This window comes from Scophthalmus maximus, chromosome 14 (genome assembly GCF_022379125.1).
Source record: "Scophthalmus maximus strain ysfricsl-2021 chromosome 14, ASM2237912v1, whole genome shotgun sequence".
Lineage (NCBI taxonomy): Eukaryota > Metazoa > Chordata > Actinopteri > Pleuronectiformes > Scophthalmidae > Scophthalmus > Scophthalmus maximus.
The window spans coordinates 3,422,850-3,435,905 of NC_061528.1; the positions used below are offsets into that span (position 1 = coordinate 3,422,850).

Sequence of the window (13,056 nt, forward strand, 5' to 3'; positions counted from 1 at the left end):
AAAATAAGCTCAAATAAAATATAATGTTGAATGAAATGTCATTCTCTCGTCTTTATTCAGTTCGGACTGTAAAGACAGGGGGCGCCAGACGCGATGAGATAATTTGGACACGGAGCACAAGAAGAAGAAGCAACTTCCGGTTCAAACCGGGAAAAGCCGAGGCGCCAAAACTGAAAACTTATTTCTGCGCAGAGGAAGTAAACAAACGGCCCGTTCGGCCTCGGCACGAAATCATAATTGTTCGTACTTCTCTGGAAAATTATAGTCTCTTATCTGATAAAAATGGACCCGACGGCGCAGTTCTTCTCTAAGCTGAAGAAGCTCGCGGTGACTCTGGAGGCGGAAACTGCCGAACTGCAGCAAACCTTCGAAAACCGCAACGACGACGACGACGACGATGACAGCGGTGAGTGACGACACACACAAACAAACAAACAAAATATGGATCGATATGTCAATATGAGTTCCTTCTTATTTCAGAGAACACCGCGAAAGCGATGCGAGCGTACCACGAACTGAACGGTGAAGTCGGGGATCTGAAGGTACGACCCGATGGAAACGTTACACCAGACTCTGTTCATAAATCATAAATCATAAATCATAGATATGATGTTTTCAGGCTGATTCGTTAAAGGGAATAACCGCCACTTTTATCAAATACTACAGTTACTCATGTCGTCTGGTTCATAACAGTGGTGGAAGAAGTTCTCAGAACTTTTACTTAAGTTAAAGTAGAAATACGTTAATGTAAAAAAAAAAGAAAAACGTATTATTAATTATTCTGCATTTAAAATCCTACATAAGTCTATCGACAAAAAGTAACAGTCAAATGGATCCTGTGACTGATACAATTGATATTGACGATACTGGTCCATCAATGTGTACATACTGTACATACTTACATACATACATATATTTTTTATTTCCGTGTAATGCCAATGCATTTGGCCCAGATATTATAAGACGCCCCTTATTTTAACAAACGTACATTTTCTACAGGTATTAAAAAAGACAAAACATGTGAAGATGAAACACACCTTCACCAAAAAAGGAAAGAAAAACCTAAAAGAAATCTAATATGTAAGATGATCACATACAGAACTATTACATATTTATGTATTTATGTGATCGTGAGATGTTTGAGGAAGCTAGAATGAAGACAAAAACAAAATTATTGATTGACTGATTAAAAAACATTGTTGGCTGCAGTGCAGATGGAAGCATAAAGGAATTTCTACATGTATTCCTACGTCTACTACACACAAAGGTGTTTTTAATAATGTATTATTGAGCCTGTTTCTAACACACACCATCTTCGTAGCTGGTCAGTTTTGTGAAGAATATTATCTAAACACTGTGGGCCTGTTAACTTTTACACTCTGCTCTGTCCTCACACAGGGGCAGATCCAGGATCAGCTGGCTCAGCAGAAGACGCGGGCGAGCGAGGTGAGCGGCTTCATCGACGCCTGCAGGGTGATGCAGCAGAAGGTCACGAAGGACAGCCACGCTCTGAGGGGACACTGGGAAAAATATGGTTACCGAGCGCCCAGAGACACCCAGAGACCAAACAGTGAGTAACGGCTGAAGATGTAATGCATGATTATCGAGACCGTCACACTTTTTGACTTCTACTTGTTCTTAACTACTCGCTTAAGGAAACAACAATGTTCTCAAAATACTATTTTATTGCGGCTTTCTCTCACAAAGAAAACAAAGGTCAGGAGTCTGAGAACGAAGACGAAGCAGCAGGTGAAAATGAAACTAAGTCGGCAGAAAAAGATGAAGAGGGAAGCCAGGAGGAGGCTGGAGACGGTTGCGCCTCTTCACCAGTTGGGTTGCCGCCGCCCGTCATCGACGCACTGCGAACCCCACAGCTGTCTGACTTCGGTCTGTCCGAGATGCAGCTGAAGAGAACTCTGGCCGGGGCCGAGTGGTGCGCCGAGGTTCCGCCGATGCCCGAGATGAGCCTCCCTCACCCCGCACTCAATACGCCCGCTCCGCCGCCCATGCCCTTGACTCCCAAGTGTGCCCTGCGGATGTCCGACGACGACCTTCAGACCCCTCAGATGCACGACTTTGGCATCACAGAGCACACGATGTGTCTGAACAACGACTTCACCATGGATCTGCTCCGGAAGAACATTGAAAAGCCCCAAAGGTAGAGTTTGAAAATATGCAATATGATCTTTATTGAGCTGGACTTAGAGGTTACTCAAGAGTCTAGAGCCATTATACTTAGTGTCCTCTGCTTTAACAGACCATCACTAGACGAACCTGTGCCACCAGCAGAGTCGCTGAAGGAGGGTTTGTTTAAAAAAGGTATGAAACTGTCTTGACTAACTTGACTTTAACTGATCTTTACCTATGTTTTTCCTATACAATGTTTTCTCTGTCTCTTGCTGAATCTCTTCCTCCTCCTTTTACTTAAATTCATTTTTATCAAGGACCAGTTTCCTGATCAGGCATCTTAAGATTTAATTCCTCTGCTCAGTTCTTTATTTTCTTTAACACCTCCACAACAAGGTATACATAATGTTTGTTATTTCCCAACACTAGTGCCAACAAAAAATCTGAGATCTGGTTAAAAAAGATATTTTTCCATTGTATAACATTTAGAAATATGAACATGTTCTTTTCCGAAAAAATATATTATCGTTCATAGAAATTAATTACTTTGACCAGACCTTTGATACCAGCTTTGGCGGTATTAGTCTGACACGTTATAATAATGCTAAACTAGAAAATGTTTCTAGTTTTTTTCTGCAGTTTCCCTGATATAAATCGTTTTTGCAAAATTACTTAATACAATTTTCAAAAATGTCCCATAAGAGCATCAAATTTTTATACAACCTGTAATTATAGAATTTAACTATAAATTATACTAATACAATTACAAAAACAGAAGGCATTGACATAAAACATGTTTTGCTCATCACCCTACATCTCATTGTTCTTATTGCCATCAGCAGCAGCAGACTTGGAGTCCCCAGAGCCGCCTGTGTTTTGTACCCCGGGGTTAAAAATCAAAAAGACAAACAGTCACCGCAGCCCAGCCGAGCAGGGCAGCGGTGACCCAGAATCCCCCGGTCTCCGTGGACACCTTCACACCACCCCTGAGGCCCCAACGTTTCAAACCCCGTACGTGAACCGACTTGTCAGCACAAAAAAGGTATAAAGGGTTTGTGTGTTTAATTTTCTTAACTTTCTTTATTTGCTTATTATACACACACACACACACACACACACACACACACCAGCTGAATGTGCAGAGTTTGTGGCTTTTTGCATGTGTGTTCGCAGAGTGCACAGCCGCACGAGCCTGTCGACATGCAGGATGACGACGATGACGACGGCCACGCCTTGAAACTTCCGACTCGTAACGGAGCGACCGGCTCCAAGCGCACCTGGGAGTATGACTTGCCGGAGTTGTCCTTCACCAGTGCGGAGGACAAGCCAATGCCAGAGATGCCGAACCTGGAGTCTGTTTTGGGAAATTCTCTACAAAATGTAAGATCAAGCTCTGTTTTAGCAGCCAAATGTCACATACATCAAAGTGCAACAACTTAAACACATCAGCATCAACATCAACAAAAAAAGCAAACTGATCAAATCCACAAAGTTAAACTTGAACCTCTTTTTGAAATGTATTATTATTAACCTCTTTACATCCCAGAGAAGTGCGAAAATCCCCAAAAAGACGAGTGCATATGAGAAGGTGACCAAGGGGCCGACTGTCCACAGTCTGGAGCTGGACGGACCGACCCAGGAGTTCAGCTTGGGGACACCCCGCATCAGGATGGACTACCAAGATCCCAGCACCCCGGAGATGCCCGACCTCAGCTCTGTCACACAGGACATCTGTAAAGTAAAGTGTCGTCTTGTTCCGACTAAGGGCACATCTCACAACTGAGAAAACCGTACTTATAGTTTTGTCTTAGCCGATTCACGACAGACACATTTTTGTACTACTGTACCTTCAAAGGAAAATTCCTTGTTTTCCCATGTTTTTGGTCTTAAAGAATTTATAAGGAAAGGATTCTTCCAAAAATAAACATTTTTGGGTTAAAGAGTAAAATCTTTGGTTTGCTTGTTAGATTTTAAAAAGACTTTGAATGTGATTTACGTATTACCCAGGCTATCAAACCCAAATTTGTTATGCTATATGTCAAATTCAGACTTCCCATCATTGTGTTTCCTTCTTTTTTCTCTTATGATTTCATGTTATTTTCCAGCTTGTGTCCCAGGCCCAGTTGAAAAAGACAGAAGTGGCGGTCGTGCAACCAAATGTCAGACCCAAAACGATTAAAAACAGGTAAAAAGATGATTATTTCCCTCCATCTCGTTGCTTTACTTATTCTGCTCTGATATGATTCCTGCCTGAATTTTTTAAATCCAAACTTTAACTGTAACATGTCCTCGCCCCAGCTCTGTGAGTCTGTCCGTGGTGTCGGAGAGCGAGTTCCAGAGTTTACCCAGCTACCTGAGGCAGATGACTCTGTCCAACCTCAACCAGGCTGTCCACAGCATCAACCAGTTCACTGCGGAGTTTGAAGGTTGGTTCCACATCGATATTGTCTCCACATCTTGTTCGACTTGTTAAAGATTTAACAAAACTACATCACCGCTCACTCACCAGGCTAACCCGTACATTAATCTGTCACTGGATACGTCACAGAGACAAGTTTGGATGTGGAGAGTGAGAAGCCGAACCTGATGTAGAAACTGAGAAAGGTTCTGACGTGGCAGGGCAGAAATAATAGATGTCGAGTCATTCGACAGTAAGAAAACACCCCAGTCAGTACGCAGGAGCTGTCGTTGTACTGTAGGTTTGCAATCTGTGGCATCACGTGATGATAGATACGAGTTTGAACATCTAAAGGGGCCAAAAAAGTTTGCAAAGCACTGTACATGAACCAGAGAGCCACAGGTAATGCTTAAAGTTGTTTGTTTATATTATTGTGGATGGAAGGAAGCAGGAGAAAATAAAAGCAGACCCATTAAGAGCATTTTCTTTTTCAAACTTCCGAGCGGTAGGATGCAATCTGATCTGTTCCTGTTCTGTGGCGCCCCCTGCAGGAGAGAAGACAGAGCTGCAGATGGAGGAGCTGAGGAGGATTACCAAAGTGGGGACCAAGACCCCCGTGTACATCCTCTGTCTGACTGAGCTCAAGAGGCTGGAGCACGTCAGAGGAGCCAGGAACACGTCTGTGTACAAACTGAGCACACGCAACTAACGGGCTGCTGGGAAATGTAGTCTTATCTAGACTCACGAGGAACCTGCTTGACATCCGAGCTGCTGCTTTATTATGCCGTCATCATTAGGCAGCACGAAAAAACACTTTAATCCAGATTGTAAATAGTTCTGATGCAAGGCTAGTCAAATGTCATTTTACGGATCTGACTAGAAACTGACTTGTATATAATAAATCATAACATTTTCTGCTAGTAATGTGGCCACGAGTTCTCCAGAGACGACTAATCAGTTCAGTAGTTTTTGATTAATCCTGCTGACAGACAAACAAACGTCAATTAAAAAAAATCATTACGTCTTAGGCGGAGGAAATAAATTAAGGCATAAAAAGGACAAACCTTTACATCACGATATGGTCGTGTTAATGGTTATTGTTATGTTAATGTCTAAACATACACATATATTTTTATCACGTTACCAAAGCTCACCCCTGGATTTATCCCGATTCCACAGTGGTAAATGTTCCCGATACACATTTCCCAAATTTCATCAACGATTCAATCTTGACTTTTTATCAAATGTGTACGGGAAGAAGAATTGGAAAGTCCAAAGTGTTTAGGGGAAAAATGGAAATGAAGAGGCAAAAGGACGATAAAGTGAAAGTCAAATTGGCCAGAGACACAAAATGAACAGTTTCTAAGTAGTGAGATGAAAAAACAAAATAATTAAAGACACAAAAAAGCATCACAAAATGTCTGCAAAGACTCGACACAACCACAAAGTGATGCAAAAGAGCTGCAGGGAATAATTAAGACATAAAATGACATTGAGAGACACAATGCATAAGTAGTAAGAGAAGCTAAATGAGCACAAATATGCTAATTGTCTTGTCCAATCTGGGGGGGGGCTTCCTCTTGTGTTGAGAGATGGGGGGGGGGGGGGGCTTTGCTTGTCTGTGCCCCTCGACTCATTAAGTTACCAAGTTCAGAACATGTATTACGGCCCTGGACCAAAAGTTGGTGTTAGCATAGATTTTAACCAGCTAAGCTAATGTGAGTTGAACATCTAAGCTAGCTGATTAACAGCTAAATACGTTTTTGGGTTTTTTTACGTTTTCTCCAGCTGCCACTACTCTTTTCTTTTGTTCGTTCCTCTCATCCACGTCCCATCTGCACCTGCACTTGATATTTGATATCATATTTCCACCACACCTCCTGTGTATTTGCCCACGTTAGCTTTCACCGTTTCACCCGCGTGAGGGAAGACCCCGCCATTCCCGTGACGTCACCTCCAAACGGTCCAATCAGATCGTCGGATCCAAACGACCGTTAATGACGTCGCTATATATATATATATAAATATTTATTTATTTATTTATTTTCCTCCACCCTCTCGCCCGTCCGCCATTTTGGGAGTCAAACAAGCCGACGACCAGCGGCGCGTCTCTCCCTCCCTCCCCGTGGCCGATGTGACGATGGTTCACACGTGTGTGGTGGCGGGCTGCAGGAACAGACGGACCCCCGGCACCGGCCTCTCGTTCTACCGCTTCCCCCGGGACCCCGACCGGAAGCAGCGCTGGATAGCCGCCGTGAACCGGGAGGGCTGGGTGCCGAACGACGGCAGCCGGCTGTGTAGCACTCACTTCATCTCAGGTACGAGAAGGCACCGCAACTCCGAAACAACACACACACACACACACACACACACAAACTACACACATTCACTCACTACACACACAAAGTACACACACACATCCCACAGATGGAGAGATTAAGAATACGTTTATGATATTATATCATAAATCATTATTTCTAAAGATGAATATTTATGGATGGATCACACACACAGGACTCAACCACTGTAAAAACAATTCACTGATACACTCAAAGTGCAATAACCAACTGTGTAATATTTATATTTAGTCTCCATGTGCAACTGTTGCTACTGCTCTGTACATAGTATTCATTTATCTTTTTTTATTTAATGCTATTATTTTGTTATATTTCGTACATACTACTATTGCTTTTCTGTAAATGTCCCCATTGTGGGACGAATAAAGGCTTATCTTATCTTAAATTTAAGAGAGAACAATGGCATGTTGGGTGTAATTACAACGTGTAACACGTGTTATTTAGACAATGATGTAATATTTTTTCTCACACAAGTTATATCATAATCCATTTTTAATCAGCCAGTAGTTCGCTAAACAGTTATAGAAACCAAATAGATATTTTAGCTAAAAAAACAAAACAAAAAAAACTTATAATAAAATGTTTTCTGTGATATTTTATACTTATGTGCAATTGTTGGGCTTTAAATATTAAGATTAATTGATCAATCAGTATTAAAACTTTTATTCTAAAGGTTTACTTCAAGCCAAACTCAAATTCATTAAGACAAGAGACTGTATAACCTGTGCAGTAAATCAAAAAATGAAACTATTTTCATTATTTATTAATATGCATATTAATTGATTAGTTGTTTTGTATATAAAATGTTCATAAATAATGAAAGCTGCCTGTCACGGATTCCCAGAGCCCAAAGTGAAGTCTTCAGAAAAGTGTGTAAAGTAAAGTAAAGCTGTAAAGTCTCTGACCTGTTGTCTCACTTCTCCCTGTTTCATCGATATATTGTAAATATTGAGTGCAAAATCATACATATTATAATTTAACATGCCCTAAATTGTGACGCCCAAAGGAAGAATCAGACAGATCCTTTGGGTATGGGACAATGTACCAGCTCAGCCAGGAAAACAAAACATGGCTTCGTGCCCATTACAGTTTGTCCTCAAACTCTTCTGAGTGAAGTAGACAGTTTTTTGAGGAAGTGCCATGAATTGATAGTTCTGCTTTTCAGATTTTTCACCACCTTCCTGTCTTTCCACAAACGCAGGTAAACAGGTGAAGAATCCGCGTTCGCCGGATTACGTTCCGTCTGTGTTCACGGCTGCTCCCTTGTCCCCGGAGATGAAGGAGCCCGGTGCCTCGGAGGTCCTGGACATCAAGCAGGAAGCGCGCGTGGAGGCGGCCAACGCCTTGTTGTTCCTGCAAGGCCAGGGCGGGTCAGTGGTTGGGGGGGAGCGGGGCCGGGAGGAGGAGCAGCAGCGTCCCGAGGAGGAGAGAGGGCAGGAGGCCGTCGTGGAGGAAAGTCCATCCTCTTCCCTCAGCACTGACGACGATGACGACGACCATGATGATGAGGAGGATGATGATGATGATGATGATGAATCTGTGAGTGACTGCAAGAAGGGAAAGTTCGCCCCATTGTCCAATGCGGCCGTGAACTTTGACGACCTCCTGAGAGCCCTGAAGAAGGAGAACCAGGCACTCAGGGAGTCTGTGGAGAAAATGTCCCTCTCTGAGAACTCCCTGAGGAACGATGCGGAGAAGGTAAAGTTCTACACCGGCCTACCGAACTACTTTGTCCTGGAGACGGTCATGTGGCTGCTGGCGCCGCACATGGACGTGATGAAGAACGTCAAGCTCTCCAAGTTCCAGCAGCTGCTGCTGACGCTGATGCGACTCCGCCTGGACCTGCGCAACCAGGACCTGGCGTACCGCTTCGGCGTGAAGGTCGCCACCGTGACCAGAACGGTGCACCGCATGGTCAACATCATGTCGTCCACGCTGGTGCCGACCGCCGTCTTCTGGCCCTCCAGAGCCGAGCTCCGGAAAAACCTGCCGGTGGCCCTGCGCGCCGCCCACCCCGACTGCGCCGTCATCATAGACTGCTTCACGGTGCCGTTCGAGGAGCCGGCCTCCCCGGCCAACCAGCAGCAGCAGGAGAAGCCGATGGCGGTGCCGACCTCTCAGGAGGTGGAGTCGGGTTATAATGTGTTGAAGTACCTGATCGGTGTGGCGCCGCAAGGAGTCGTCACCTTCGTGTCTCGAGGCGTGCCGGGGAACGTGGGCGACAAGAGCCTGGCAGAGGGCTGCGGCTTTCTGTGCAAACTTCTCCCAGGCGACGTCGTGCTGGCGAGTCGCAATCTGGACATCGCCGATTCCGTGGCCGCCCGCGGGGCGCTGTTAAAAACCGCTCGCGGCCACCAAGGAGAGGCGAACGGGAGCTCTGAGCAGGGGGCGTCGTCGGCTGACACTTCCGCCGAGACGGCGAGCGTGCAGCGGCACGTGGAGAGGGTGATCTCCATGGTGAAGCGCCGGTACGCCATGCTCACCGGCCCCGTCGAGAGCCCCTTCACCGCGGCCACCGAGCGCACGTCGAACCTCTCCACCTTCGACAAGATCGTGCAAGTTGCTTGTGCCTTAAACAACCTGTGCATCTCCGCCGCTCCACTGGAGTGACGTGTACAGAAAACGCCTCGTGCTCCTCGGGCACTTGAAAATCCCTTTACCGCTCTGGACCTTATTCCATGTTCTCCCACTGCTTCATTCCCGTGTCAACACAAACTACCTTAACCTACCACCACAGAAAGTTAGTTTACACTAATCCACTTTAATTCTCACACTCGGAGAGTGTTTGTGTGACACACTGATACTTAGGGCAGGATGTACTTTGAAATGGGAGCTTCCCTGCAAGATCCAGAATCCACATTGCTAAATAGTGATGTCATGAAAGTTACGCAACGCGACTGACAAAGAATTGCAGACTTTGCAAAAGGGCGTTTTTTAAATTATTATTATTTATTTATGTAGGCTTCAAATGAGCACTGTGTGCGTAAAAAAAAAGTCGTCTACATGAGTCTTTTGTAAATACTGAGGTGTATAAACTGCAAATTGGCTGGTTGCAGGAAATGATCCCGTTAATCCCGTCCTGTTTGTGAGAGTCTGCAACTTTTTGTCACTCCCAGCAAACAGTTCAGCAGCTGACTTGACTGATTATTTTCTCCCTCTGTTGCAGAAAGTAGGGGGGGGGGGGGGTTGTTGGCTGTTATTTTGCTCCTCTGCTTATAAATCAAGAAGGACACACACACACACACACAATAGCTGCCTTTTCACCTTGCAGGAATAAAAACACGTCATGGTTAATGAGGGTTAATGATGAATCACTGGGCAATAAGATACATCGGCTATATTTTGGCAACTTCACACTTTTTTTTTTTTTTTGCCAGTCAGCCACAGTTTAAACACAAGGATGACGAGTCACGTGTTAATTTATGTGCTCGTTTCAAGTGGTTCTTTGAAAATTTCTTCCTGGTTTACTGCACATGTCGGAGAAGCAGATGTTCACTTACCTAGTGCAAATGCCATTGATTTTTTTTTTCCTGGCTGCCCCCTTTGCAAAGATTTCCAGAGAATGTTTGAGTGATCCCATGTGAGAACAGAGCAGGAATATCTCCAGAATATTCACGGCTAGCAAGTGTTCGCCTTCACCCAGAAGCAACCCCTCGCTTGAATGTTCCAGAAATGTTGTGAACGCCGGAAAATGTCCGGAATGACCCAATGCTCTGGACATTTTCAAGTCTGAAAGGCGCTTAAGTAGGATTTTTCTAGTGAAGAAGGAAAGAAAAGTTTTGTTCACTGTGTTTCCAGGTTCGTTTCGCATAAATATCTTTAGTAGCTTTAAAGGGATAGTTCAGTGATTTTGAAGTGGGGTTGTATGAGTTACGTATGCATAGTTTATATGTTACCTCATGGAGATGGTGATCAGCGATGTCATTTAACGGAGTTTGGAGGAGAAGTGGAAGTAGTGAAAAGTCGGAGCTCTACTGTTTCAGAGATGAACCACCGAAAAACGTCTTTTTCGCCACATTTTAAAATGTTACCTAAAAAAGAAATATATTCGTTCAATTGTACGCTAAAGGACGTATTTTTTTCACTGCTTTAGTTTGCCGCCAGAAAGACATTTGCACTTTTTTTTCAAGTGTACTTTGGCCGTGTGTTACTGCGGCAACTAAGTAACCCCCTTAAAAATCGCTGAACTATCCCTTTAATGTCACATAGCACAGAGCAGGACAAACTCATGATGTGGCCTCTGCCGCCCGCCACAAAGTAAAAAAAAAAATGCACAGGCAGGCGTTTGTGTACTCGCTGCCAGTCTTTTACACGCCTCTGCAATTCTTCTCGTCACACTGAATCAAAGTATCATTGCAAGTGATTGGGGGAAAAAATTCCCCCAAAGGCAACCAGCGTTCGTTCCGGGGGCTGGGACAGTACAGTGTTGTTGACGAGGTGTAATTGAGTTTGTTCGGCTGAGCGCGTCGGAACTCCGGCACTCGCAGAATGTACGTGTGATTCGCGACGGATTCATTCTCATCGTCGGCTTTTGTTCAATGTGTTCTGCTCTAATTGATCGTGGCCACGCCGGACCGTGAGAACATGCCGCTGACGAGGTTTTCTGTCAGGGCACGAGGCCGGAGGCGTGTTTCTTTTCTTCCAAGAGAGGTCACCGGCAGCAGCAGATGAAATGCATTTAGGAGGTTTTTTAAATAGATTGTCCATTTAGGCTGAGATATGGGCTTTCGTGTAGAGTGAAATGTGTTTTGACTAAGTCTTGAGGAAAACCCGTGCGAAACATCACCGTGCGTCTTCTGTTGTCCTGCATCGCCGGTGCCTTAGTTCGTGAAGCTGCTACAAATCAGCCTGCCTTTTCTATAGATCTTTATTTTTGCATCCTACAACATGCTTTAGGGACTCTCTTCTGGTTTGGATACTAAGCTAAATGTGCGTGAACAGTCGTGTATAAATTCCAAAGTGATGACAAGTGGATATGGTTATAACTTGAGGGGTTGTGCCTAACAGCAGCCGAGCGGCTCTTGTGCTTTGGCTCGGGGCACTAAATTAATCAGAAAAGGTTTTTATTTTCCCAGAGATTAAACTGTGTTCGTCCGTCCCCGGTGCTCGGCTTTAAAAAAAAAAAAAAAGAAGAAGATGTCTGGTCCCTGAGCAGTGTTGGGTGCAGATAGACGTATAAGCATGATGCTGTGGTTACCCCCCAAACGTGGAACGTGCCTTTTTCTGTTCTCAAGCTCCCCCCCTGGATGTCCTCCTCCTTGGCCCATGGTGTTGTTTTCACGTGCTCATAATGTTTGTTAAACTTTTTTTGCTGTTGGGGAGGGAGGTGGCGTTTTTGTTTTTCCAGGTAAACCATGATGGTTGTCACTGCAAATGTTGAGTATTCCATTTGTTTCAAACTAAACCACAATATCAAATGAATCAGCATCAGGTAAAACTTTTGACTCGCCACACACTGATCTCTGTAAAGAGTTGCTGCTACACCGTAAGAGTAATAATTTTGAATTTTGACATTGGTACGACATCTTTTTTTTCATTATTTCCTTCCATATTTATTACTGTTGTCGCCTGTGAAAGCATAAAATGTCACCACTTCCTGTAGTGGATCAGTATGGGGGACCAGTGTTATAAGAACAATGACTAGAACCTTTAATAAACAAATGTATGTTGAATTTTATTTTGTGCTGAAAGAAGTTATTCATATTTTACATATAAGGGGGATGTCTGGTTCTATTTTCGTTAACTTTTAATTGACAAAGCTTCTACTTTGAGATAATTCAAACATGTTCTGAGACAAACCGTTTCATGTCTTTGTGTTTTGTTGTTGTTGTTGTTATAAACTGATATCTGTTTATCTCACACTATACACTTCTGTCCTTATCCTGTTTGCCTTTATCGTTATAGTTGCATGTGCCTCCACGTTCTGTAACGTCTACAGGTTTTCATCTTTCTTTAGTTTCTCTGTGACATGATTAAATTAAACCTTTGGGGAAATGCCACAGGAGTTTTCTCTCTCTCCAGTGTGTCTATGTCCATGCAGGTATTTTAAGTTTTCCACGTGTTTGACACCAGTATAGTTCTTTATTTCTGTTTCCCAGTGATTCACGGTCTTTGACTCATTAGTAGAAGATTCCCTCCTGAGCCAGGGAGGATCGACTGAGTAATGTACTCATA

The 13,056-nt window shown here is 43.9% G+C and overlaps 2 protein-coding genes across 4 annotated transcripts; both read left to right on the plus strand.

The window, feature by feature from the left end:
- Positions 1 to 142: 142 nt before the first annotated feature.
- Positions 143 to 5,445, plus strand: ska3 (spindle and kinetochore associated complex subunit 3). Of its 3 annotated transcripts, none has more exons than XM_035604727.2 (11): positions 143 to 406; positions 481 to 542; positions 1,399 to 1,570; positions 1,708 to 2,158; positions 2,258 to 2,319; positions 2,967 to 3,169; positions 3,301 to 3,507; positions 3,674 to 3,865; positions 4,233 to 4,312; positions 4,426 to 4,553; positions 5,077 to 5,445. In XM_035604727.2, exons 1-11 carry the CDS (start codon positions 283 to 285, stop codon positions 5,232 to 5,234), a joined length of 1,839 nt encoding a protein of 612 aa, XP_035460620.2. In that variant the 5' UTR covers positions 143 to 282; the 3' UTR covers positions 5,235 to 5,445. The 3 variants fall into 3 exon arrangements, with proteins under 3 accessions (XP_035460620.2, XP_035460621.2, XP_035460622.2); XM_035604728.2 differs by having other exon boundaries at positions 2,970 to 3,169; XM_035604729.2 differs by lacking the exon at positions 5,077 to 5,445 and having other exon boundaries at positions 3,674 to 3,860; positions 4,426 to 4,559.
- Positions 5,446 to 5,596: 151 nt separating this feature from the next.
- LOC118283071 lies at positions 5,597 to 12,886 on the plus strand. Its single transcript, XM_035604730.2, has 2 exons — positions 5,597 to 6,843; positions 8,084 to 12,886. The coding sequence occupies exons 1-2, from the start codon at positions 6,666 to 6,668 to the stop codon at positions 9,490 to 9,492; spliced, it is 1,587 nt and encodes a 528-aa protein (XP_035460623.2). The 5' UTR covers positions 5,597 to 6,665; the 3' UTR covers positions 9,493 to 12,886.
- The last annotated feature ends 170 nt before the right edge of the window (positions 12,887 to 13,056 follow it).

Excerpts from the sequence above, each read along its gene's own strand:
- ska3 (XM_035604727.2), top strand. The coding sequence starts at position 283 with ATGGACCCGACGGCGCAGTTCTTCTCTAAGCTGAAGAAGCTCGCGGTG. Across the intron at positions 407-480 it reads CGACGACGACGATGACAGCG|AGAACACCGCGAAAGCGATG; the intron begins GTGAGTGACGAC and ends TTCTTATTTCAG. Across the intron at positions 2,159-2,257 it reads AACATTGAAAAGCCCCAAAG|ACCATCACTAGACGAACCTG; the intron begins GTAGAGTTTGAA and ends CTGCTTTAACAG.
- LOC118283071 (XM_035604730.2), top strand. The coding sequence starts at position 6,666 with ATGGTTCACACGTGTGTGGTGGCGGGCTGCAGGAACAGACGGACCCCC. Across the intron at positions 6,844-8,083 it reads TAGCACTCACTTCATCTCAG|GTAAACAGGTGAAGAATCCG; the intron begins GTACGAGAAGGC and ends CCACAAACGCAG.